Source organism: Aulonocara sp. 'chitande type north' Nkhata Bay, linkage group LG15, assembly GCF_057382095.1.
Source record: "Aulonocara sp. 'chitande type north' Nkhata Bay isolate Kocher_YH1m ecotype deep benthic linkage group LG15, A_spYH_male_GT1.1, whole genome shotgun sequence".
NCBI classification, from domain to species: Eukaryota; Metazoa; Chordata; class Actinopteri; order Cichliformes; family Cichlidae; genus Aulonocara; species Aulonocara sp. 'chitande type north' Nkhata Bay.
In genome coordinates, this window is record NC_141358.1 from 16511905 (window position 1) to 16535720 (window position 23816).

The window sequence follows — 23816 nt, forward strand, 5'->3', positions numbered from 1 at the left end:
CTGCACAAATAATCATTGAGAACCAAAAGCTGCTGCTTTAAATGCAGGGTTTCAGCACTTGTTGTACACTTGACCCTGTGTGATATCAATAAGACCACATACTTGGTCATCTCTAGTGAGTGCCCACATGCTTTTTCAATCATCTGTTTGACAGGAGCAACCAATCAGCAGTAAGGTCGCTTAAAGGCCTAGAATACAACAGATTATTTTGAGCTACTCTAGTAGCTAAAGAAAAAACACAAAGATGTAAAGTTAAGAAATTAAGATGTAAACCTAAAATAAAATAAAATAGCCATTTACTGAGTTAAATTAAAAGCAGTTCATTTGACTCAGTAGAGGCTGTTTTTTTTTTTCTTTAATCCTCAATATGGCTTCTGTATTTTCAAATAAACTCACATTGATCAGAGAATTAGGAGTACATCCATGTTTAAATGAAAAAAAAAACTTGTATTACAGACATGCCAACCCACCATCATGATTTAGCCATTATATATGACTGATGTACACTATCAAAATAGTTTACAGTAGAAACAGAAATAAAACTTTTGGCTGACCAGTTACATTTTAATGTGGCATACAGAAGCAGCAACTAAAAAAATGGGAGAAAAGTTAACATTTTTCAGATGAAAATTTAAATATTTGATGTCAATGTGCATATCACAGGCAAGTCATCTGTTTGCCAGAGGTCTGTAGCCCATCTCTCCCTCTAGCTGCTCTGCGGTTAGAGCACCCAGCAGAGGTTGACAGTCTGGATTGAACACTGAATAAGCACTCAGTTCACCAGGCTTGCGTGGCGCTGGGCTCCGGAGTCCTTCATAGAGCCAGTAGAAGAGAGAGATGACAAAAAAGGGGAGACCAAACTCCAGTTCGGCAAACAGACCCAGCAGAACCAGCCATAGCAGCACTTTTAGTAAAGTGATGTTAGAAATGACAAACTGTCGGGAAGCCAGCCACTTTCCCAGAGCGCTATCCAGCAGCCAGTCTCCACGATCCTATAGTGAATACACAACAGAAAAAGAAGAAGAGAAGAATAAAAACATGTGATGCTACAAATACACCAAACTGGATAAAATAAATAAACAATAGGATGTCAGTTTTCTTAGAAACAAATTGTACATGACTTAGTGGGGATTAAATGAACATATACAGTACAGTGAGTATTCCTTGGCTGCTGAGAAAAAATATGAGCTTACAAAAAATAGCTTGGATCTCCAAATCAATACATCGCAATCAATACAGCTACTTTATTATTTTTCCCACAAAGGCATTTATTTCTAATCTTTAGAGAGAATGGTTCAAAAAAGAAAAAATATCCAGTGGGTAGCAGTTCTCTTGTAGATAATCCCATCAAAAGCCAACACTTTTTTGGCAACAGTAACTCAACCAATCGTTACAACCAAGGTACCCAGAAGTACATACCTTTATGACCACAGTTTACCTATCTTCTAATGGCTCTATCCAGCAGGGTAACATGTCACAACCACAAATCATCTCAAACTGGTTTGTTAACAAGACAATGAGTTCACTGTCCTCGAATGGCCTCCACAGTTATGAGACCTCAATCCAATAGAGCACCTCTGCGATTTTGTTTGTTTCCAGCAACTTGTTAAATCTATCCCACAAATAATATAGGCAGTTCTGGTGGCTAAAGGAGGTCCAACCTGATTTCAAACGAAATACCAGAAGGTGTATTCTGGTACTTGACAAAAAAAGGACTGCTTATTTTACACTGTTGTAAATACTGTTGGCCTATAATCTGTCAAAAGTATCTAAAACATATCTTTTTGTGAATTATATCAAGTCATTTTGAGTAAAAAACAAAGCAAAACAAAACACCCCAATAACATTAGAAGATATTTTAAATGGCCAATGTAGAAAACAGGGTAGGTGAAATAACGTCATGGAAATACCTTCAATTCATTTTCTTTATTTAACTCTTTATTTTATATGTAAACCCTTCGTAAATCCTGTTGACTACAGCCTATTTACCAGTGTGGGCAAATATATTAGATATGAAAAAATAGAAACGATGGAAATCACTTTTAGCAGGTGTAACTAATGATGTGGTCTGTGCGTTTGTTTACTGTTATATTTGATGGTTTACTTTGTCATTGTTCGTGAGTGTGCTTTTTTAAATTATTGCCAATTGTAAAACAATACTATTAGTGCAAAGCAGACGAAGCACTCTATTTATCACGCACAGTCCGATCTTTAAAATAACAAGCTAAATCGGGAAGTTCATGAGCTTCCCGATTGAAATTATCTCTTACGCTGCTTTGAGAGCCGTCGGTCGCAGTCTGGTTGTTTCGTGCCCTGTCTTCAGGCTGCAGACTGTCAGCTGTGGGTGTTTTATCACACTGAGCAGCGGTGTCTGCTGCTGTCTCCCCTCTGGATTGTGAACCAGTAGTCTCACTCTTCTGAGCAGCTTTTTCAGCCTGTCGTCTGGCTCTGAACTCTGCCAGCTTTTGCTCCATGGATAATTAAGAACCGACAGCAACTCATTCACAACTTCTATAAGCTTACGTTAAAGTTATAAGCCCTTCGAAGCACAGTAAATCTCTCTCGCACACACGAACTTTCAGTCTAAGTTTGATGACTTGCTACTAGCTTAGTAACAGGTATGTTTACATTTTACGTCGACGTCTACCTGAAAGCAGGATGGTGTGTCGCAAGAAGCCTCCAACAGTCCCCGTTTTACGACAGTTTCACAGTTCTGTTGCTAGCTTAGTGATTGTTTTCAGTAGAGGTGAGTTCCCCAAATGTTATACTGTTTTATGTTCATTTAGTTTGGTAAATAAATAAATGGATTTTTAGCTGCTGTTGCTGTTGATAACCGTCAAATTTTAAGCTACTGAAGCTACTGAATGAACGATCGGAAACAGATGCTAATCACCACATAACCACCACGTCTCCTTTATATATACGTGTCGTTGTGCTATTATTGCGGTTTCTATATTTTTTTTTTATTGGTTTATCAAGCTAACAGTTATCATTATGTTATACATTAAAATATATTTCAATAAAACAAAGATGCTTCATATTCTTGAAGCTACCTCGATCTTCCTTTAATTTTCCTACTTTTATTATTACAAAATGTAAATGTTTTTAATTTTGTCTACATCAGTGCGTCTACAGTAGCTTTATTTTTTTCGTGGCTTTCTGTTTTCTCTGCAGACATGGCCACAGCTCCAGCACAGCAGCCCACTCTGACAGTTGAGCAGACCAGAGGTGAGAGGAACAGCTGGTTTATATATATAAAAGCTCCCGTTTCTACTTGTTTACTCTTCCCCAGGTGGTCCATATTGTTGCTGAATAAATACTGGGCAAGTACTCGTACGTTGCATTTGTAAGACCGAGACCTGTACTTGTAAGCAGGATTTTGGATTATCCAGGTAGCTTCAGGGTTAACCCTAGGTTTTCTGTACTACATAGGTGGTTCACTTTTTACCGAGGTAAGTCATCACGGTAATTTATGCTGTAGACTTAACCTGGAAGACCCGGGAGAACTCTGTGGGGAGAGTTGTAGGATGTAAAGTTTCTGTGTTTCCCTGATGAGCATCAGTAATAAATACAGATTTTTAGACACAACTTATTCCTTGTTTTCTGTGTTGGCAGCAAACAATTTTACAACAGCTTTTTGTTTTATGAGTAATAAATAGTAATATAAAATAAGTAGTAATATATAAACCTAAAACAGGACGGCTACACTGTCCTTAATGACCTCATATCAAATTTGTAGTAATCCTGTGTTTGAATTCTGTTTTTATATTTAATATTTACTTTCAAGCCCTTAAACAGCACTGAGTCTGCAGCTGAGAGAACAAAAACTTACATTTTTAAGAGCGGGTTATGTTCTGAGTTTAAGTTTAAAATCAACTGGAAGCGGCGTGATTCACTGATCCTTTTATTCACAGCACGTTTTAATTGCAACATAGATTGTATGCTGGTCTATGCTTGTGTGTGCAGCTTATTAATGTGTACCTTAGTAAAACCACTGAATGAAGCACAACCTGTGAGTCATATTATAACGGCAATGTGCATGATTAACTTGGTGATTTAGAAAATGTATAAAATGCTGTTATGCTTAATTCTAATCTTTTACTCTGGTGGTATTACAGCTACTAGAACACAGGACACACAAAGAATGCCTGTTCAATCAGTAATATGGTTTTAACTTTTATCTGCAATAAACTATGGCAATGTAAACATCTCCTTTATTCAGAATAATATTATTAATAATAGTATTAAGCTGTGGGACAGTAATCTTTAATATTCAAATGGATCCAGTTTAAAGTTTCAGAGCTCTAATGCACAGCCATCACCTTAGAAATAAACAGCAGGACTGAGAGCGCACTCAGTGTTAAAATAATCAACTGGAATGAAAATATTTATTTTACTGTTTTGTGTCCGAAATCTAAAGCTTTCATCCTAGACTTTTAATCACGCATTGATAGTTTCTGGATTAGGTGACACTCATAGGGATCATTTTGTGTGGAAGAAGAGTCATATGATCCGTGAAATGCCTCTTTTAGATTGGTTAGATGCAGCCAATACCACCCTTCTTGTGTTAACGCACAAGAGAAACCCTGGGTTAACTTATTGAGCTGATAACCAGCTTTGTGTGACCTTTTATCCTGATCGCCAGTGTTAGCATAAGAGAATCTAGATAACGGTAAAATAGCCTGGGTGTTGTGAACTTTTTTTGTAGTATAGGGCCCTGGAGTTGGATGGGGTGCACTTTCTTTGTTCATGAAAAGTAAGGAGAAGAATTAGTGATGGTGATTTTCAGGCTCCAGATTAGTTACTGTACTGCCATCCATCCTTCTTCTTCTGCTTATCCGGGACCTGCGGGGCAGCAGCCCAAGCAGAGAAGCCCAGACCTAGCTATCCCCGGCCACCACCTCCAGCTTATCCAGAGGAACACCAAACCAGGCCAGCTGAGACATATAATCTCTCCAGCGCGCCCTGGGTCTGCCCCGGGACCTCCTCCCGGTGAGACATGCTCAGAACACCCACGAGGAGCTCAGGAGGCATCCTTGTCAGATGCCCGAACCACCTCAACTGGCTCTTTCAATGTGGAGGAGCAGCGTCTCTACTGTGAGCCCCTCCCAGATGGCCGAGCTCCTCACCCTATCACTAAGGGAGAGGCTAGCCACCCTTTGGAGGAAACCCATTTCTGCCACTTGTATCTGCAATCTTGTTCTTTAGGTCACTACCCAAAGCTCGTGACCATAGATGAGGGTAGGGACGTAGATCGACCAGTAAATTAGGAGCATCACTTTTACACTCAGCTCTCTTCACCACAATGGACTGCTACAGCGTCTGCATCACTGCACCAATCCGTCTGTCGATCTCCCGCTCCCTTCTCCCTTCACGCGTGAACAAGACCCAGAGATACTTAAACTCCTCCACTCATCCCTGACCTGGAGTGGGCACTCTACCCTTTTCCAGCTGAGGACCATGGCCTCAAAATTTAGGGTGCTGAATCTCACTCCCACCGCTTCACACTCGGCTGCAAACTGTTCCAGTGCGAGCCAACAGAACCACATCACCTGCGAAAAGCAGAGCTGAGATTAATTAAGTTGATAATTTCTTCTAAAATGTGCAGCAATGTCAGGAAAAGGTTGGGTTTTTTTTACTTTGTGGAGCAGCTACTAAAAAAGCTTTTTTTTCACAGTGGTTTTGAGCGAGGTGATCCAGGCATTCTCAGTACCGGAGAATGCCGCACGGATGGAGGAGGCCAGAGAGAGCGCCTGCAACGACATGGGCAAGATGCTGCAGCTTGTGCTCCCTGTGGCCACCCAAATTCAGCAAGAGGTTATCAAAGCCTATGGATTCAACAATGAGGGGGAAGGTGAGCTTTTTTGTATCTTAAAACTAAAAATGTGCTTGGTTTTGCTCTTCAAGTCAAGTCAAGTCAACTTTATTTGTCAATTCTGCCACATGTACAGGACATACAGAGAATAGAAATTTCGTTACTCTCAAACCCTAGATGAAATAGTAAATGAACATTTAAATATAAGAGAGTGATTAAAAAATGCAAATAAAATAATTAAAAAGTAAAAATTTAAATAAATACAATACAATTTTACGTATAACAAGAAAGCTATGCAATATACGATATACAATATTCAAGTAAGGGTAAATGACATTGAGTGTAAACCAGGCAGAGTAGTGCAAATAGGCAAATAGTGCAAATGGAGATTTAGTAATATACGGTAAGAGATAGTGTAACAACAAAGTCTTATGAGGTAATGGCAGTCCAATGCTCCACAAAGTGACTGGTAACTGGTGCAGGCCAGTGAGTGAGTCAGAGAGTGTGTGTGTGTGTGTGTGTGTGTGAGACAGAGTTCAGTGAGACCATGGAGGAGAAGAGGGGAGAGGGGGCAGAATCGGAAGGGAGTTAAGCTTCCTGACAGCCTGATGGATGAAGCTGTCCTTCAGTCTGCTGGTCCTGGCCTGGAGACTCCGCAGTCTCCTCCCCGACGGCAGCAGCTTGAAGAAGCTTTGCATTGGGTGCGTGGGATCAGCCGCTATGCAAAGGGCTTTTTTAGTGAGACGGGTGCTGTAAATGTCCTGGAGGGAGGGGAGAGAGACACCAATGATCCTCTCTGCAGCCCTCACTATGCGTTGGAGGGTTCTATGACAGGACGCATTGCAGGCTCCAAACCACACAGTGATGCAGCTCGACAGGATGCTCTCGATGGTGCCTCTGTAGAAAGTGTACATGATGGGGGCTGGTGCTCCTGTTCTTCTTAGTTTGCGGAGAAAGAAGAGACGCTGCTGTGATTTCTTGGCCAGTGCTGTGGTGTTGTATGTCCAGGAGAGATCCTCTGTGATGTGCACACCCAAGAACTTGGTGCTGCTCACTCTCTCCACAGACGCTCCGTCAATGGTCAGAGGAGCATGTTGGGTGTGCATTCTCCTGAAGTCCACAACAGTCTCCTTCGTCTTCTCCACATTCAGAGAGAGATTGTTGTCAGCACACCACGTGGCCAGGCGTCTCACCTCACTTCTGTAGTCGGTCTCATCCCTGTTGCTAATGAGACCCACCACCGTTGTGTCGTCCGCAAACTTGATGAAGAGGTTGGAGCTATATGATGGAGTGCAGTCATGGGTCAGCAGAGTGAAGAGGAGGGGGCTCAGCACACATCCCTGCGGGGCCCCCGTGTTTAAAATGATGGTGCTGGATGTATTACTGCCGACCCGTACTGCTTGAGGTCTTCCGGTGAGGAAATCCAACAGCCAGTTGCACAGTGAGGTGTTGAGCCCCAGCTGGACCAGTTTTTGAGTGAGCTGTTGGGGGATTATAGTGTTGAATGCTGAACTGAAATCTATGAACAGCATTCGAACATATGAGTCTTTTTTGTCCAGGTGTGTGAGTGCTGAGTGGAGTGCAGTGGAGATGGCATCATCGGTTGAGCGGTTGGGCCGATACGCAAACTGGAAGGGATCCAGGGAGGGGGGCAGGACAGTCTTGATGTGTTGCATGACTAGTCGTTCGAAGCACTTCATCAGGATGTGAGTAAGTGCAACAGGACGATAGTCATTAAAGCAGGAGGGAGATGACTTTTTTGGAACCGGAATGATTGTGGTGGCTTTAAAACATGTGGGGACGACAGCCTGGATGAGTGATATGTTGAAGATGTCTGTGAAGACATCAGTGAGTTCCACTGCACAGTCTCTCAGTACACGACCAGGAATGTTGTCAGGACCCGGAGCTTTACGTGCATTGATCCTGCTGAGGGATCTCCTCACGCTGTCCGGGGACAGAGTCATCACCTGGTCACCAGGAGGGGGTGGGGTCTTCTGTGCAGTGGTGCTGTTTTGGACTTCAAAGCGAGCAAAGAAAGTATTCAGCTCGTTCAGCAGGGGGATAGTGCTATCACAGGTCTGTGGTGGGGGCTTGTAATCTGTGATGGTCTGAATGCCCCGCCACAGGCTCCGTGAGTCTCTGCTGTCTTTGAAGTGATGAGATATTTTCCTGGAGTACTGTCTCTTAGCCTCTCTGATGCCACGGGAAAGGTTGGCCCTAGCTGTTCTCAGGCTCGCCTCGTCTCCATCTCTGAAGGCAACATTCCTAGCTTTCAGCAGCCTGTAGACCTCTCCTGTCATCCATGGTTTTTGATTTGCCCGGACAGTTATGGTTTTCGTGACTGTTACATCCTCAATACACTTGTAGATGTAGGCAGTAACAGTCTCTGCGTACTCCTGGAGGTCAGTGGTGTTGTTATAGGTGGCAGCCTGCTCTTTGCTAGGTTAGAGAAAAAGTGCAAACAGTGTACTGTGAAAATAAGCAGCTCGCCCACTGCTGGCCTCCCATTTAGTTTTTGTAGAAAAAAAAATTATTGTAATCCCCCCGGTTTTGAGATGATTAGGGATGAACTCTGTCCAAAGAGCCAACCATAGTAGTAAGATTATCTGTGGAATTTTTTTCAGGACAGCAGGTTCCTTTCTCTGAGTTAAAGTACCAAGTGTAAGACATTATTCTCTGAAGGCTTAAAACAATAGAAACTACTCTAAAGTTCAAATAATTTTAAGACACCGTTCAGACTAGAACAAATGATCCCACCGGTGCTAATTAGTGTTGGCTGATATGACGCAGAGTACTCATATAATTTAATTTGGGTCTTAAATGTATGAATTGGACATTAAACTACTCAAAGAAGAACAAATAAATGCTGCATTTATAAATCATATTTGTTTCTCATCTAAACGTTTCTTACCGTTTTCTATCTCTAAAGACATCACCTTAAATCTCCCACACAATGCTGTTACAGAAACCAAACTTTGCAGGGTTGTAGTCACTTTAGATGTATATCAGTCACACATTGGAGAGATGTCTGATCAACTACCCGAGACATAAAGACAGTTATAACTAGGAGGCTTGCAACAGATTGCATAGCTCAGACAGAGGCTCGATGGAAAAATAATGAAATTGTTATGGGATTAGGTACAAAGACGGCAGCAGATGAGACCGCCTGAATCCACAGAGGAGCTTTAAGATGCAACAACAAAGCCAGACAGTGTCTTTAAAACACTTATATTCCACCTACTGAGTTCATTATTATCAAAACTAATATCATCCTCACTACAGTGTCACAAACATATGCACATCACTGTTTTTTATAGATACTAAATGACATATTTTAAATGGGCCTCAATTTTTAATCACACACAGGGAATTTTTTAAAATTAAACATGTCCAAAGTTTTAAATAATAAAATCAGTGTATGTATAAGTAATCCCTGGGAGCCCAAGGCTCGGGTTTAATGAGGTCAATTCAGGCACACAGCACAGATGCCCCGCCTACTTGTGGTTTAAATTTCCTGTCTGCAAGGTGCAGCCAATCAAAAGGGAGTTGCTTTAAAGGAAGACGAGTTGAAATAGAAATCTGTTCTAGGAGAATCCAAAAAAGTCAGTAACAAACTGTAATAGATCCCTTTCGATGGAAACTTCCAGTCTGTACTGGTTACAGGCTGCATGTCATTCTGGGGAGATGATATAATTTGTCATGCTGATCATCTGCTTCCCTTTCAGGTGTCCTTAAATTTGCCCGACTGGTCAAGATGTATGAAACCCAGGACCCAGAAATCGCAGCCATGTCTGCTAAACTGAAATCTCTTCTCCTACCGCCACTTTCAACACCACCTATAGGAGGCGCCATTCCAGCTTCATAGGAAATATTACTTCCATCCATTGTTCGCAAGGATACTTCCATTTAAACTTTGGAATACAGTGCAGTTATGAGCAGATCCAGCATGCCGTCAACAGTTCTGTCTTTATGTGGAGCGGTTATTGTTTAAAAACACTAAATATTCCAAGAAAGACAACACAACTTTTCCAGTTTAATCTCAAGTACCCTTGCTTAATTATTGCTTTTCTTTACTGTTCTGTATTTATTTGTCACATGTTACACCATGACCACTTTCTTAACCTTAATCATTTCCTTTGATGCCATGTTTTGTACCATTTTTATATGCTGTCAAATGTCTTTTTTGTTTAAATTAAAATGTTTTCTCTGAACCTGTGTGCATTGTTAATGCAGAAAATGTGCAAAAAAAACCCCCAAAAAACCTCATTTCCATTTAAATGCTTTATTATTGCAGTTAATCTATATACCAGTGTTTACCATACTTTAAAAAAAAAAAAAAAACTAAAAAAAAACTTAAAAAAAAACCTGAATCGATTACATGTATTTACATATATACATTTCATTAAAGGCAATTTTTCTTTTACATATAGGATTTGGGGTTAAAAGATCACTATTCCAGCATATAAAATCTGAATACATATCTACCTTATACAGCTCTTAGGCTTTGATGCATAAATACATATTGTGGCAGAAGAAGTTCAGGATAAAAATATTAGTCGAGATAAATAAAGTGACCCAGATTCTGGAACCTACACTACATTTCCAAAAGTGCTTTTTTTCCCCCTTCACCAAGGCAAACTGTGCAAAACCAGTGCAGATGGCACCCAGTTTATGTGGAAGTAGTTCAGTGTGCAGTCTTTCTGGCATATTTAGATTTGTGTCTTGTGCACATTCATCGAGCCAGGTATTCAGATCCAGAATAACTTCTGTGCATGTTTAAGATTTTTTTTTTTTTTTTTAAATGGCTCAGATAGTGAAATGCTATTTAGTTTCTTCCACTTGTTTCTGTGAAAAAGATTGTTCTGGTACCTAAACTTAAGTCATGGAGTCCAGTATTGCCAGCGTGTTTTAGTTTAGAGAGCTGAGCTCCGTCTTGTGTCTCCGTGGTTCAGCTCCTGATTCATAATTATAGAAATAAAAAACGAAGGCGGAAGACTTCACATCTCAAAGTGGCGGAAAATACTTTCGACATATCCCAAGACCCTCTGCCAGTCTGGTCCTTCTGCCTTCAGCATCTCCTCCACTGTCTGCCACATAGGATAAACAGGAAGTTTTAAAAAGCAGATAAAGAATAATAATGTTAAAGTTGAGCTATTTGTGTAAAACACACAAATCTGAGTTGAACAAGAAGAACAAAAATGTCTCACTAGTGTGGCAGAGATCCCGACACTCTCTCCTGTCTTAAAAGCAAGCTTCAGGTTTGCCTTCTGTAAAAATAAAGACACGTTTTGTATGAACATTTACAGACATGAATGTGTAAATGCAAATATACTTCATAGCCCTTATTTTTGCATTTTAGATGACAAGTAGGATTAAGATAGCACATATGGACTATTCAGGTTCCACATGTATAACCGCGTGTCTGTCACACAGAGAGCTGTAGGAGGGTCATAAAGGGCACCAAACCATCAGATGGACTTGTATCTACTCCTTTGTGTGAGAAGGAACAGAAGGAAACAGACTTCCAGCAACCCTTTGTATACGTTTCTCACCAAACTTACAGAGACCGAGACCATGCAGGTGATTTGAACGCCCGGCGTCCTTTAGTGGGACTCGTGTCCAGCACAACAAAGACCTATTGAGGCTCGCCATTTGCACCCAGTTCTCTTCAGAGATGAGAGTAGGTTCACACTGAGCACATGTGAAGGAGTGTGAAGATAAGGTAATGCTGCCAGTCATTGACTGGAGGTCTTCTCTGTGGGTCTGTGACTGTGCGGACAACCTTGTCCAGCTCTCTTCTCCACTGTTTCCTTCACATTTGTGAGACTATTCTGAAAGACACAGGAAACCTTCTCGTGGCGGCACATATGGTTGTGCCATCCTGGAGTAGCTGGACTAACTGTGCAACCTGAATAGGAACAATAGGTACTGTCTTATGCTACCAGTAGTGGCAAGGACATTAGAGAAAAGAGAAGAAAAAAAAAAAAAGGTAACTAGAGAATAATTGGTCAAGCGAGAGCAATGTTGGCCACCACAATCATTCCCATTTGTGGGATCGGTCTTTTTGTTGCCTTTCCAGTCCACCTTGTGACTTAATTTGCACAGAAGGAGGTGAAATGGATTCACAGTGGTTTATGTTTCCTAACTGGACAGATTAATATCCCTGAAACTTTACAGACTTTGTGCTGTATTGTGTTAAGCATTGCACATTTGAGTTTACTATTCAAATTTAATCTGGTGTCTTTGGTATGTATTTGTATTTTATAGGTCATTTAATATTGTGCTTAACTGTCCGGGGACAGCAGATGGAAATTAAAGAGTGCTTTCTTTTCTCTCGTGAGATCATTGCGTTTTGAGTTTTACCTTATCAGCTGGGTTCAGGCTGTCATAGGGGATGAGAGTTGGTAAATAGGTGTGATAAACAGCACAGAACGCCAAACCATCTTCCCAGCTGCTGCTGAAGTTGGTGATCTCAATATTCTGCCACAAAACATTATTTGCAATTTGTCTGAATTTAACTTGTTACAAAGAGTCACATGACTTCATATAGCTCAGCAATGCTCAAGTTCTCTTCTCTGACCTTATAACCTTGAGTGCGAGTTTGGCACCAGCGCAGCAGGGAGTTTCTCCTGGAGCCACCATGGCGCCTCAGCAGAGCACTGAAACCATCCCGAGGTCTGAAGATGGAGAAACATTTTAACTGCGAATTGCTCATTCACTGCAAACTGTTTCAGTCATTTAACCTGAGAACACGAGTGAAAAAAAGTGTAATCGGACAAACACACAAATCGATTCTAAAGTCATACAAATATAAAAGTCATATGGGTCAGTTTTAACTGTTTTTGGCTCAAAGACTTGAAAAATGCCAATTGTATCAGTGTGTTTTTGGTTATTTTTCCACAAATGCTTGCCAACCTCTCTTTCCACACAAAGACATCAGCATCATCTTTACCAACAATATATGAGGTTTATCAGCCACTCACTTGAAGGAATCTGAGCTTTGTTCGTCATCCTGTTTTCCTGCATCACACAAATGCAGACACAGTTGTAATAAAACAAGATGCTATGGTTTGGTTAACGGTGATTCGGGAGACTGAAGCACACCTGTGTAAAAGCTCGACCAGCTGTCCTGCCTCTGTAAAATTCGGTCCATCCGCCTCCCTTTTGTCGGCTCTTCTTTCTGAAACAGTTAAGTAATGGCATATTTGACATTTCATTCGACATGGGATGACATCGATCATCTCAGTGTCTCCCAGTATATCACAATAGTGTAAACGTGTTATACCTTGCACAGTGGCAATGTTGTACTCAAGTTTTTTGAAGCCCCATTTGGATTTAAAGAGTCTGTTGGAAGCGGGAGACGAGAGAGACTCCTAAGAAGACAACAATTTTGTGTTGGATTAGATTTTGTCGCAACAAGGAGACCACAGTTTGAGCTTTTATGCAGACTCACCAGGATCTCTCAGAGAGCATCACAATCTTTCTGGGATCTTTCTGTCCACGTCCGTCACCTTTCTTCTTCTCCAGGGCAGTCAAACTGCGAATGTATGCCTCTGCCACCCCTTTCCCTTTCAGCTGCACATTTTCTGATTCCCTCGTCTCCTCAGGATCACAGCCTTTTTCTGTAGCATCCACCTCTTGATTTGTTTCATGAGCTTCTGTCCCTGCTTCAGCTTCCTCTGTAACTTCAAGCATTTCCTCCTGCTGCTCCTCAGAGTCTGGTTTATCTGCATCTTTATACGTTTGACCTCTGAGGGCATCGAGCTCGGCTCGATCCTGCTGCTGCTGCTTCTCCAGTTCAGCCAGTTTGCAGCAGGCGTCTTTGTGTTCAGCTTTGAGCCTCTCTAGCTCTCGGTCCGTATCCTGCTGTTTGCTGAGGGCCTGTGCCAGCTGCTCCTTTACAGTCCTGTGGCTCTCCTGGAGTGAACCCAGAGCCTGCTCTGACTCAACCCGGAGCCGGTCGGCAACAGACACAGCGACCTGTAGGTCACACTGGAACTGCTGCCACTCCAACCTCTCTGTCTGAGGAACAAAGAAACACTGTAATTCCACGTTAAGGCTTGCTCTCCATTTGTCATTACTACATAAATATCTGTCTACTAGTCAGTACCGTGTGACTGAATTTAAGTCTGACCAGAGCTGTTGGAATATGAATGTTGCAATGATGTCACATGACATTTAAAACAGAAATAAGTGCACAGAATTAGACAAATGCAGTACTAAATGCTGCATGAAAACACAGCTCTGAATGCTAAATAATTAGCAAGCTCACTGTCTGCAACCTGTAGACCAACAACTCACCCTGAGTGTCTCCTTCAGGGTCTCCACCTCTTCAACCAGCTCTTCTCTTTCTGCTATCAAATGCCGAAGCAGCTCTGACACACGAGTTAGAAAACAAAACAACCATATCACAAAACTGTCCCTTTAAGTTACTGCATATTATGCTGCTGTTAATAATCAATTTTCCACATGACACTTAGTAGGTGATGATGATATTTAAACCACTTATAACTATGATGGATAGCTCCTGGAGTCATACCATTTTTTTTTTTTTTGGCCATATTCCACGTTTGAGTTTCAGTTCCATATTTTATCCTGGGACTAGGTTTTTCTTTTTAAGTCAGCTTTTTCTGATTTGCTGCTTTTTATAAACACAAGGTTTTAACAGTAGGTAGGTGGGGCCTTTGTGCTTACATACCATTGTGCTGGAGAAGACCATATTGAGGATATTGCATCTCTTTAATATCATACAGATATAGAAGTGGAGAAAAAAAAACTGCCTGAAAACAAGTGTTGGGAGGAGTGTGAAGCCTGAGCTTTTTTGATCCTTCGCATGCAGATTTCATTATTTGAAACTTTTTCCACGTTTATTATGAGCACGTACTTCTTTAACAATATATATGTAATCTTTAACTACAAAGACTTTCTGCTTCCTTTCTCATCACCACACATCTCTGATGTGTCAGTGACAGCACACTTAAAAAAAACAAACAAACAAAACAGGTGATGACAGAGGGCATACCTACTGCTCCTGTGGTAATATCAGTGCTGGGTGTTAGGCCCAGTGAGGCCCTGTAGTGCTCCATTAGACTGAGTAAAACCAAGGTCATCTCCTCTCCAGCTCTCTCTGCTGTAGCCTGTGGCTCCAGCCCGCTGTCTCTCTCATTCGAACAAGGCTCTGAAGGCAAACCTCTGGACAAAGGCAGCGGTACTGGAGTGGCCGGACTGCCCACCGCTGCCTCATTTCTCGCTGCTGCATCGCTCACATTTGTCTCTAAGGCAGCGACGCTGTCAACGCTGATTACAGCCCATTCTGAGGGAGCCGACAGCCGCTGTGTCCACTCTGTGAATGGAGAGGTGGTGGAGGGGGTGGTGCTGCCAGCTGCTGGAGGAGTTTGTGCCTTATCAGAGGAAGCTGCAGAGGATAAGGCCATGACAGTCAGCTCTGCCTGTGAGGGTGTGGTAGGAGGCGTTTGGAAGAAATCTAAAGGAGAACCTGAGAGGAGGGAAATAAATAGGTAAAGGAGAAAAATGGCACTGTCCTGAAATCTGTTGAAAAATGTGCCGATTGCAAAGCCACCCCTCTTCTTTTCCTCACTGCAGATGTAAGCCTCGCTGCCTGCTTCCTTATTTACTATCCTCGGCAGACTGATGCAGCAAAAAACCTCCCCTGCCAATATCTTGGCTGGCAAATGCAGGCTGTTCCCCCATGTGGCAAGATCCAGGAAGAGAGATAATTTTTACCCTGATCATAGAGCTGCTCCTCACTGCAGCCAAAATGTGACTATATTATAGAGCTGCAGAAAAAAAACAAACCAAAAAAACAAAACAAAATATAAACACATTAAAAAAAAAAATCTCTAAAAAGACACCTTGAGAGCAGAATGATGATTTTGCTAATGCATTATTAGCATTTTAGTTATGTGTCAAATCAGGAAATATCCACTAGTGTGTCATCTGTTGCTGATAACTAATGTTAGAGCTACTGGATTTCTCTGTGATGTTGATATTATCCTGTTTATGGTGTGGAAATTTTGGCAGGCTACATGGATCTTCGCCTCCTTTGACTCTGATCTTTTTAAGCTTTCCCCTCCTTGTCCTTGTGTTGTGCTGCAGGATTCTGCAGACTCATCATTTCCCTGGCAGCAGCATGATGTAGTCTGCTCAGCTACCATGGGGAAGCTATTCTCATCCTCTAGCATGAGCTGAATTCCTGCATACCGACAGCCAAGAGACAAGAGACAAAAAGACTAGACCTATAAAGTTGTAAAGTCAAATTTCACACATTAGCTCAGCCAAATGTGACACTTTGAATTCAAGGATACTGAAGGGCTGAAGAAGCTAAAACTCTGATCCCAACTTTTACTGAATCTTACTGGATGTGGTTTCTATTTCACTGTCATGCTGATTCATCATTTTGTTTGCTGAAATATGGTTTTTGATCATACAGGGCCCGACACCAGAATTTAGTTTGGTTTGAAAAGAGTGAGTCTATAAAATGCAAAGCATCCTCACTGACACATTTACATTTTTTTTTTGTAAGTGGTTGTCCTTAAATTAGTATTTATTTTGAGTTTACTAAAACAGTTCCAAACACATTTTCTGCTGCTTTAGACAAAACATTGAGCTTTGGTTAAAATAATAACTATAAATAAATTAAAATGGTTACTGGGGGAATATAATGGAACATTCTTTGTCTGATCTTTGTTTAACGGGAGTGTTAAAACCTGTTATAGTGAGTGAATGGCACAGAAAATGAACTCCTTCATGCAAATGTCTCCATAAGCGTTCACTTTCTGTAGTCACCCTGTTTTCATCCTTTGGTAATGTGGAAGCACAACAAGCACAAATGTTTTGATTGACGCCCTCTTCAGTGCGAGAGCCCCAGCTGCCGTGCTGTCTCACAAAGTAAAAGTAACCGACTGTCTTTCTCGTGCCGTCTCTTTGACAGTTTATTTTTCACACTTGGAAATACAGAGGAGACAAAGAGATGAAGTGGAGCTGACAGTTTCCTGGACCTGTCGTACCAACAGTCTAAAAATAGTCAGACTTAGAAATAATGATCAGAAGAAACAAGACAGTTACAAAAAAATAAAATACAAAGCCTGAAACTTATACACAGTATTTTATAAATAATTTCTCTAATGTGTTTTGAAATTGGACTATTGGATGCTGAGTTACCTGTAGGGACATGGCTGTCTTTGCCATTGTGGTTACCCATGATCCAGCAGGGGTGGATATCTTGATAGGCTATCCCAACTGCCCTCACTGTGTCCTGCTTTGTGAGGCTCTCTGTTGACTGGCCAAAAATAAATAAACACGGTTTTCATGAGTATGACTCAGTCCTGACCATTTGATGAGCACAACAACAGAAGTCCAGGAATTCTAGTCCCAAGCCCTTTAGTAACAGTTTCCAAAAACTACAGAAGCTATTACATTTGTCCAATAAAACTAGCCTCCAGTAAATTTGCCTTTGCATAGCTTTCATTATCCTGGTCAGCTGGCTAATGTGAAGTAAGGCAACACGAATGTGTGGTGCCCAAAGCATAGCAGCATCTTGTCTGTCAACTCCACGGCAGCAGAATGAGGTTGTCATGTTTAGCACGTGGCTGCGTCTCTGCCATGAAGAATGAACTAAACCCCATTGAATAATCAAGCAATTTAAGGCTTCCTTGGAGAAGGGGGAGGAGAACACACACGAACCGAAAACGGAGATTTGTTCACACACTGGAACACTATTCAAGTTTATTCGGCATGCAAGATATAATGTGACAGACACGGTCCATTTCAAATGACTCACACAGCTGTATTACCCACAGGGCTATACAGGATAACTAACTCTACCAGCCCGACCTATTAAACTCCTAAATCATTGCGCAGCTTAATGAATTGTGTGCCGTGTTAAAGAATGAAGCCTCTAATTGATGAACGTGTCTCAAAAATTGTCTGTCTCTCAATCTCGTTTCTAAAAAGCTTCGCATTTTTGAATAGCTCTGTTTATCAGTGAAGTTTGGCTCATGTTTTTCTGCATCCATGGAGGAAAAAAAACCGTGCAGTTTATCAAGCCATTTTGGTTGTTATATCTAACCAGTCGCCTTTCACACGCAGTCATAGCTCCAGTTTCATTCATCCTACCTGCTCAGCCTACCAGCTGGACGCCTTCCAGTTTGGCCCCGACTGTCCGTCCGGCGGGTTTCTTCTTCGGGTGTCTCGGGACAAATTTGCCTTTCTTCGTCCCGTATCCCAAATTTAACGAAAGGCACAGAGCCAATCAATAACAGTCATTTCTTCTTCTTCTTGGGTATCCTACATTACCAAACAGCTACAAAAAGGCAGCCATATATAACTCCAACTCTAAATCTAACTCCGCTGCTTCGCCTTTAAATCCAATGCGTCAAAAAGGAGGCAGAAGCAAACTGATTGCGCAGCAGCCGCACGCTGGATAAACAGCATGAATGTTTGTTAATGGGATTATTTAGATCTCAGTTTTTTTCAATCGCACAATACAACAAATCCAAACACCAAATAGTGAGTAGAGTGCAGGATAAAATGCGCTTGCTGAGAAGCAGACACACCGGCTACGGGCTAATTATCTTTTATTAAATGCAGGTGTGGCGCCAGGTAACAGGTTATACTTTCACACGGTCCGTGGGTGCAGTGTGTCACATTGCATCTGTCGAGAGAATGGAAACCAGCCAAACAGCCCAGGAAATATTTAGCGGACACAACTTTAACCAGAAAGTCCCCAGAGTGGTAGCTATCGATCCACAGACCCCGTTCGTGGGCGGAAACTCCAACTGTTCCGACACTGAATAAGTCACTGCATACTAACGAGTGGAATTTATTTATTAATGTTTCTGAAAATGCACACCAAGGCCGTTGCTCGTCTCCACAGAAAGGAAATTATATAAAAACGTAGATAAGGACACCTCGAATGAAACTGAAAACCGAGACACGCATTTAATCAGGAAAAATGGGATCCCATCAAACCTGAGAGCAACGAAATTACATGTGGCGAACGTGGTTAAAGTGCTGTTTTTTCGAGCAGTTTTAATTATGTTAAATAAGAACTTACGCAAATTTTAGATGAGATATCCGGGGCAGAGGTTGTGCAGTGATCCTTAAAGTATATATATATTTTTAAAGAACATAACCACGCACTATATTTAATTTAAGATGCCCCAGTGTGAAAAAAACATGAGAAATTTAGTCTAAGATGCATTATCTTTCTGCACACCCCACAGAACCATCAACATCGAGAAAGAGAAATAAAGAAGCCAAAAACAATGAAGGTCTTCACTAACCAATAGTTTTGTAATGTAAGGTTAAATGCAGAAGCGCAAAAGACAGAATAGAGGATTTTTTTTATGATTAGTGTTATTATTGTTGTTGTTATAGAGTCTGATTAGAAATATAGCGAACCCGCTAGAATTTCAGCACCATGGACAGAGCTGAATGAAGCCAATCGTCTCTGGCGTCCTCCAGTGTCCACATTTAGGAATGACAGGAGGAATTATTTTTAAAAAGGCGATTAAGAGTGTTTTGACTCATGCCAGAGGGCCTTTTAAACTTTATAGGTATAAAAAATTGGCTGAATTGGATTTGCTTAGTAAGAGTATGCAAGGACTTGAACAACGTGTGTTTTGTTTTAGCATAGTTATTATCTATGGGCCCACGGGGAGCTAATAATTTAGAGTAATCATGCCATATATGAAATATATACAAATTATCCTACTTTTTAATAAGTGTTGCAGTGTTTGTGGGGTTTTGTCATGATCTGTTACTCCTTAGACATCGATTGCTCCCATCTGCCACAAAATCTATGTTGAACAGATGTAACTTCTGTTCATTGTTTGAGTTGAGGCTGATTTGAAATGTGAGCATCAGTGAAATCATGCTGATCGTTGCAGAGTGCAAAGAGATTAAGAGACGCTCTTTGTAAATATATTCTGTCTGCCAGAGAAGTTAACTTGAAGGCTGGCGAAAGCAGAACTTTATAGATCTTTGGCTATAAGAGCTGATATGATATCTTACATCCCAGGAAGCGGCGAAATTAATAAGAAAGAAAGAAAGAAAGAAAGAAAGAAAGAAAGAAAGAAAGAAAGAAAGAAAGAAAGAAAGAGGTAAATGTGAGCGTGCTGAGAGATACCGACTATAAAGGTAAGGCTCAGGTGTGGATTGACTCCTGAATGTCAGTTTTGAGATGTTTTTAAGAGGAGATAAATGCTGAGTTTGAGCTTTGGCTCCACACTAGTGATAACAACCCCCTTCATGCAGTGTTGCCCAGTGACACAGCAGTCTCCCTGCAGGAGTTTGATTCACACCCAGTAACTTAAAGTTACCGTAGGAATGCACCTTCTTTTGAATTCCTCTCTCCTTAATTTATTTTTTATCTTTTGACTTAACCCTTTTCCCTTTAAAACCTTTTAAGCCTTTGCATTTTACAAAGTTTTGATGATCCAATAACCACAATAAAGAAATAAAACGACAGAGTAAAAAAATATGAAAATGATGCTACTCTCTTTTTCTTTGCGTCACACATATTTTAAACTACACAACACAATAAATAATTGGATTCCACAAACTATTTGGTTACTTATCATCAGTAATTTTGAACACTCCCCCCTTTGTATATACATTTTCTTTAAATGTGATATGACTGTCTACGTGTCTGGTGCATTTTACTTTTAAGTTTGCATTTAAAGTTTCGTGTCATTTCCCTCACATTAGAGGAAGACAAGAAGGCTTTTGTGGGTGCAGATTTGTAAAAAATGGCGTCTGATATAGGCTGCCTCCATAAGAGCAGCTGCGCTTTCAGTGACCACAACATCAGGGCATTATAAGTCATCTCCCAAGAATGAATTCTGCCACCGCATCGGGACTTGCGTCGGACAAGAAAACACACAGCACAAGCCGCCTTCATCATGGGAAACTACGACAGATTCGCTGCAGATGTTTCCAACGAACAAGGCAATGAACATTTTCACGGATACCAGGGGACATGATCGCCGTCCACTTATTTATCTCCCGTTTACTATCGAAGAAGAAGTGACCTTCTCTGAGGCGGAAGATGTCAGCGCTGAAAAAGGTAAGAAGGAAGACGCGCATTGTCGTGTTTGTGCACGAACAGAGCCTGCCACGCAGCTTGTTTTTCTTCTTGTTCTTGTTGTTACTGAATGTGATTTCAGGTGCATCTAATGGAGGTTTTGGGGTTGTTGTTTTTTTTTGATCGTCTGAAGCCAGAGTGCCGCACCTGGCCGCGCAGACTGAAAGTGTACATTTCAGAAACTGCCAGAAGTTCTGCAAGGCGCGAATGAGTCACTGTGTGAGGGGTGTTTAACTTGTTAGGGTGTTCCTCTTTCCTACACCGATCAGTCAGTGGCACTCAATGATGCACCTTGTGGGTGAGGTGGTGTGGGAATTAGTATGTATGTGTTTGGAGGTGGTGGGAGGAGGGTGATGAGGGTGGGGTGGTGTTAGGGTGGATTTTATTCCCTTGGTGAAAAGCCATTGTGAATGGAGGGGACCCACAGCTCCTTCCTTCAAGTTTCTTCTGTCTATGTATGCCCACATGTTCCCATTGCTCCCCTCCATTCAGTCAATGTGTGTGCGTGGAGTGACTCAGCTGTAGTGTACTATATCTGTCATCCATCTTTTCATCTGTCACAGGTGTTACCATGGCTACTACAGACTCACTGCTGTCTTTTCTTTGAGAAGGACTCAGGTAAGTGGTGGGAGGGGTGATTAAGTCAGACCTAATGAGTACATGTCATCCACACTAAAAGGCAGTGCTTTTCATTTAACATGATGTACACTGGGTGTGTCTGAAGGTATGATACAGTAGTATAGTGCTCAAAGCTTCCTTGTTCTGTTCCTTTTTTGGCGGTATTCTTCATGTCAGCACCCCTTTATTCAAAAGATTGTTATTTACGTCTGCAGTGACATATTTGGAGGTATGAATCTGTTCTGGGACCCCTTTGCACTTCTAAGACACGAGAAGGAGTCATGGAGAGCAGCAGGAAGACCTCAGCACAGAACAGAGGAAGCATCAATAACAATAGACATGCAACTGATTAGGTTAGAAACACAAATGTCACTTGATAACAAACTGAAAGAGTGAACACATGTTACAGAAGGCCTGTCTGTTCAAACTTTCATCTCACACAAGCTCATACATCCACCCTCGTACACTCTCCAGAGTGTTAACACGCCATTTACAAGCAGTTAGATCATCATTGTGGCTCCACATAGAGCCAAAACATTCAGTGTCATTAGCAGACAGTGGTCACTAGGGATCCACTAAGACATTTTTTTTCACAATTTCCCAAATAGTGAGATCTCCTAGTTTGGCTTATAGCTGGAGTTGATCCTGGGTGTATGGTGGCTCACCAGTTCTTCTGCTTAGGTAGAGTTAAATGCAGAGAATGGGCTTTCCCTACGGTGATCAAAGATGGATATATTATCTAATTAACCATGTAATCAAATTCTTTTAATATATTTCCACTAATGTTCAAACATAGGCAATAAAATTCAGACCCCAGAGTTAACAGTTAATGTCAGTTTAGAGTAGTTTGCATTGTTGAGTGACCTGAGGTAGAAAAGTCCCAACTGGCTGCCACTACATCTCAGCTAACAGAGGTTGAAAGGTCTTATAATGAAGCATTTTTTGTTTTCAATTTGAGAAAATCGCAGGAGAACCAAGGTTTGATTTTCTTCAAGGCAAACACAGAGGTAGATTGTCAGAGGGCAGTGGAAGGTAGAAAATTAGAGGTGGGTGTCATCAGCATCACAATGGAAACTGAGCTTAAATTTATAGAAAATAAAACCAATAGAAAGTAAATATTTGATAAATAGGAGAGTCCTCAGCATGTACGACAGAAAATTAAGAAAAACATTTAATGACCTTTTTAAATCCAACTTCTTTGTCAAGAAAACAAAGTTTAAGTTTGTGAATTAACTACTTGTTTTACTATTAGTATACAGGGTGGGCCATTTATATGGATACACCGTAATAAAATGGGAATGGTTGGTGATATTAAAGTCCTGTTTGTGGCACATTAGTATATGTGAGCGGGCAAACTCCTCAAGATGGGTGGTGACCATGGTGGCCATTTAGAAGTCGGCCATCTTGGATACAACTTTTGTTTTTTCAATAGGAAGAGGGCCATGTGACACATCAAACTTATTGGTAATGTCACAACAAAAACAATGGTGTGCTTGGTTTCAACGTAACTTTATTCTTTCATGAGTTATTTACAAGTTTCTCTTTGTTCACAGCCATTGACATGTTGAAGAGGTTAACATGTGAGGAGCGGATCGAAATTGTGTTGATATCTGGTGAACGCAGTAACCGGGTCATTGCAGCAGATTTCAATGCAAGACACCCTACGAGACCACCCATCTCCCAGGCTACAGTTAGCAAACTGCTGGCTAAGTTTCGTGAAACTGGTTCAGTGTTGGTTTTGCCAAAATGTGGACGCAAGAAAACTGTCACTAATGAAGAAACATCAGTGGCTGTCCTAGCTTCATTCAGCAAGAGCCTACAGCGTAGCACTTGCCGCAGTCACTGGAGAGCGACATTAGTCGTTCGACGGATATTAGCTACTCACAAATGGCACCCTTACAAACTCCAGCTACTTTAGCATCTCAACGAGGATGACCCAGATCAGCGCACAGAATTCGCAGAATGAGCAAAACAAAAATTGGAACAGGACCCTCAGTTCACACAGAAGATTCTGTTCAGTGATGAGGCAAACTTTTATGTGAATGGTGAAGTTAACAAACAAAACCACCGCTATTGGTCTGACACTAACCCACATTGGATGTATCCCTCCAAGACTGTTGGAACAACAAAAGTGATGGTTTGGTGTGGTATATGGGGTACAATGATAGTGGGTCCATTCTTCATCAATGGAAACCTCAAGGCCACTGGATATTTGAAACTGCTACATGATGTGTTTCCCTCTTTATGCACTGAAGCTGGCACGTTCCCTGAGTTTTT

At 41.4% G+C, this 23816-nt stretch overlaps 3 protein-coding genes across 4 annotated transcripts; 1 reads left to right on the forward strand and 2 right to left on the reverse strand.

The window, feature by feature from the left end:
• Positions 1-409: 409 nt before the first annotated feature.
• Positions 410-2770, reverse strand: saysd1 (SAYSVFN motif domain containing 1). Its single transcript, XM_086264652.1, has 2 exons — positions 2271-2770; positions 410-992 (listed from the first exon to the last, which is right to left on the reverse strand). Exons 1-2 carry the CDS (start codon positions 2472-2474, stop codon positions 669-671), a joined length of 528 nt encoding a protein of 175 aa, XP_086120778.1. The 5' UTR covers positions 2475-2770; the 3' UTR covers positions 410-668.
• Positions 2389-10026, forward strand: grcc10 (gene rich cluster, C10 gene). The gene is made up of 4 exons (XM_086264653.1): positions 2389-2746; positions 3175-3228; positions 5678-5854; positions 9541-10026. The coding sequence occupies exons 1-4, from the start codon at positions 2659-2661 to the stop codon at positions 9678-9680; spliced, it is 459 nt and encodes a 152-aa protein (XP_086120779.1). The 5' UTR covers positions 2389-2658; the 3' UTR covers positions 9681-10026.
• LOC147312855 (uncharacterized) lies at positions 9778-18398 on the reverse strand. 2 transcript variants are annotated; one of them, XM_086264650.1, is made up of 12 exons: positions 17951-18398; positions 16997-17114; positions 14838-15311; positions 14117-14190; positions 13269-13837; positions 13101-13188; positions 12920-12995; positions 12799-12835; positions 12396-12492; positions 12179-12295; positions 11023-11082; positions 9778-10902 (listed from the first exon to the last, which is right to left on the reverse strand). In XM_086264650.1, exons 2-12 carry the CDS (start codon positions 17034-17036, stop codon positions 10813-10815), a joined length of 1722 nt encoding a protein of 573 aa, XP_086120776.1. In that variant the 5' UTR covers positions 17037-17114; positions 17951-18398; the 3' UTR covers positions 9778-10812. The 2 variants fall into 2 exon arrangements, with proteins under 2 accessions (XP_086120776.1, XP_086120777.1); XM_086264651.1 differs by lacking the exon at positions 16997-17114.
• Between the last annotated feature and the right edge of the window lie 5418 nt (positions 18399-23816).

What these genes read in the sequence shown, in the direction of transcription:
- saysd1 (XM_086264652.1), bottom strand. Translation starts at nt 2,474, where the DNA reads ATGGAGCAAAAGCTGGCAGAGTTCAGAGCCAGACGACAGGCTGAAAAA. An exon ending in CCGACGGCTCTCAAAGCAGC is followed by an intron (nt 993 to 2,270) that starts GTAAGAGATAAT and finishes TATTCACTATAG; the next exon opens with GATCGTGGAGACTGGCTGCT.
- grcc10 (XM_086264653.1), top strand. Translation starts at nt 2,659, where the DNA reads ATGGTGTGTCGCAAGAAGCCTCCAACAGTCCCCGTTTTACGACAGTTT. An exon ending in GACAGTTGAGCAGACCAGAG is followed by an intron (nt 3,229 to 5,677) that starts GTGAGAGGAACA and finishes TTTTTTTCACAG; the next exon opens with TGGTTTTGAGCGAGGTGATC. An exon ending in ATTCAACAATGAGGGGGAAG is followed by an intron (nt 5,855 to 9,540) that starts GTGAGCTTTTTT and finishes CTTCCCTTTCAG; the next exon opens with GTGTCCTTAAATTTGCCCGA.
- LOC147312855 (XM_086264650.1), bottom strand. Translation starts at nt 17,036, where the DNA reads ATGGGTAACCACAATGGCAAAGACAGCCATGTCCCTACAG. An exon ending in CTGGTCGAGCTTTTACACAG is followed by an intron (nt 12,836 to 12,919) that starts GTGTGCTTCAGT and finishes TGTGTGATGCAG; the next exon opens with GAAAACAGGATGACGAACAA. An exon ending in CTCGCACTCAAGGTTATAAG is followed by an intron (nt 12,296 to 12,395) that starts GTCAGAGAAGAG and finishes GTTTTGTGGCAG; the next exon opens with AATATTGAGATCACCAACTT.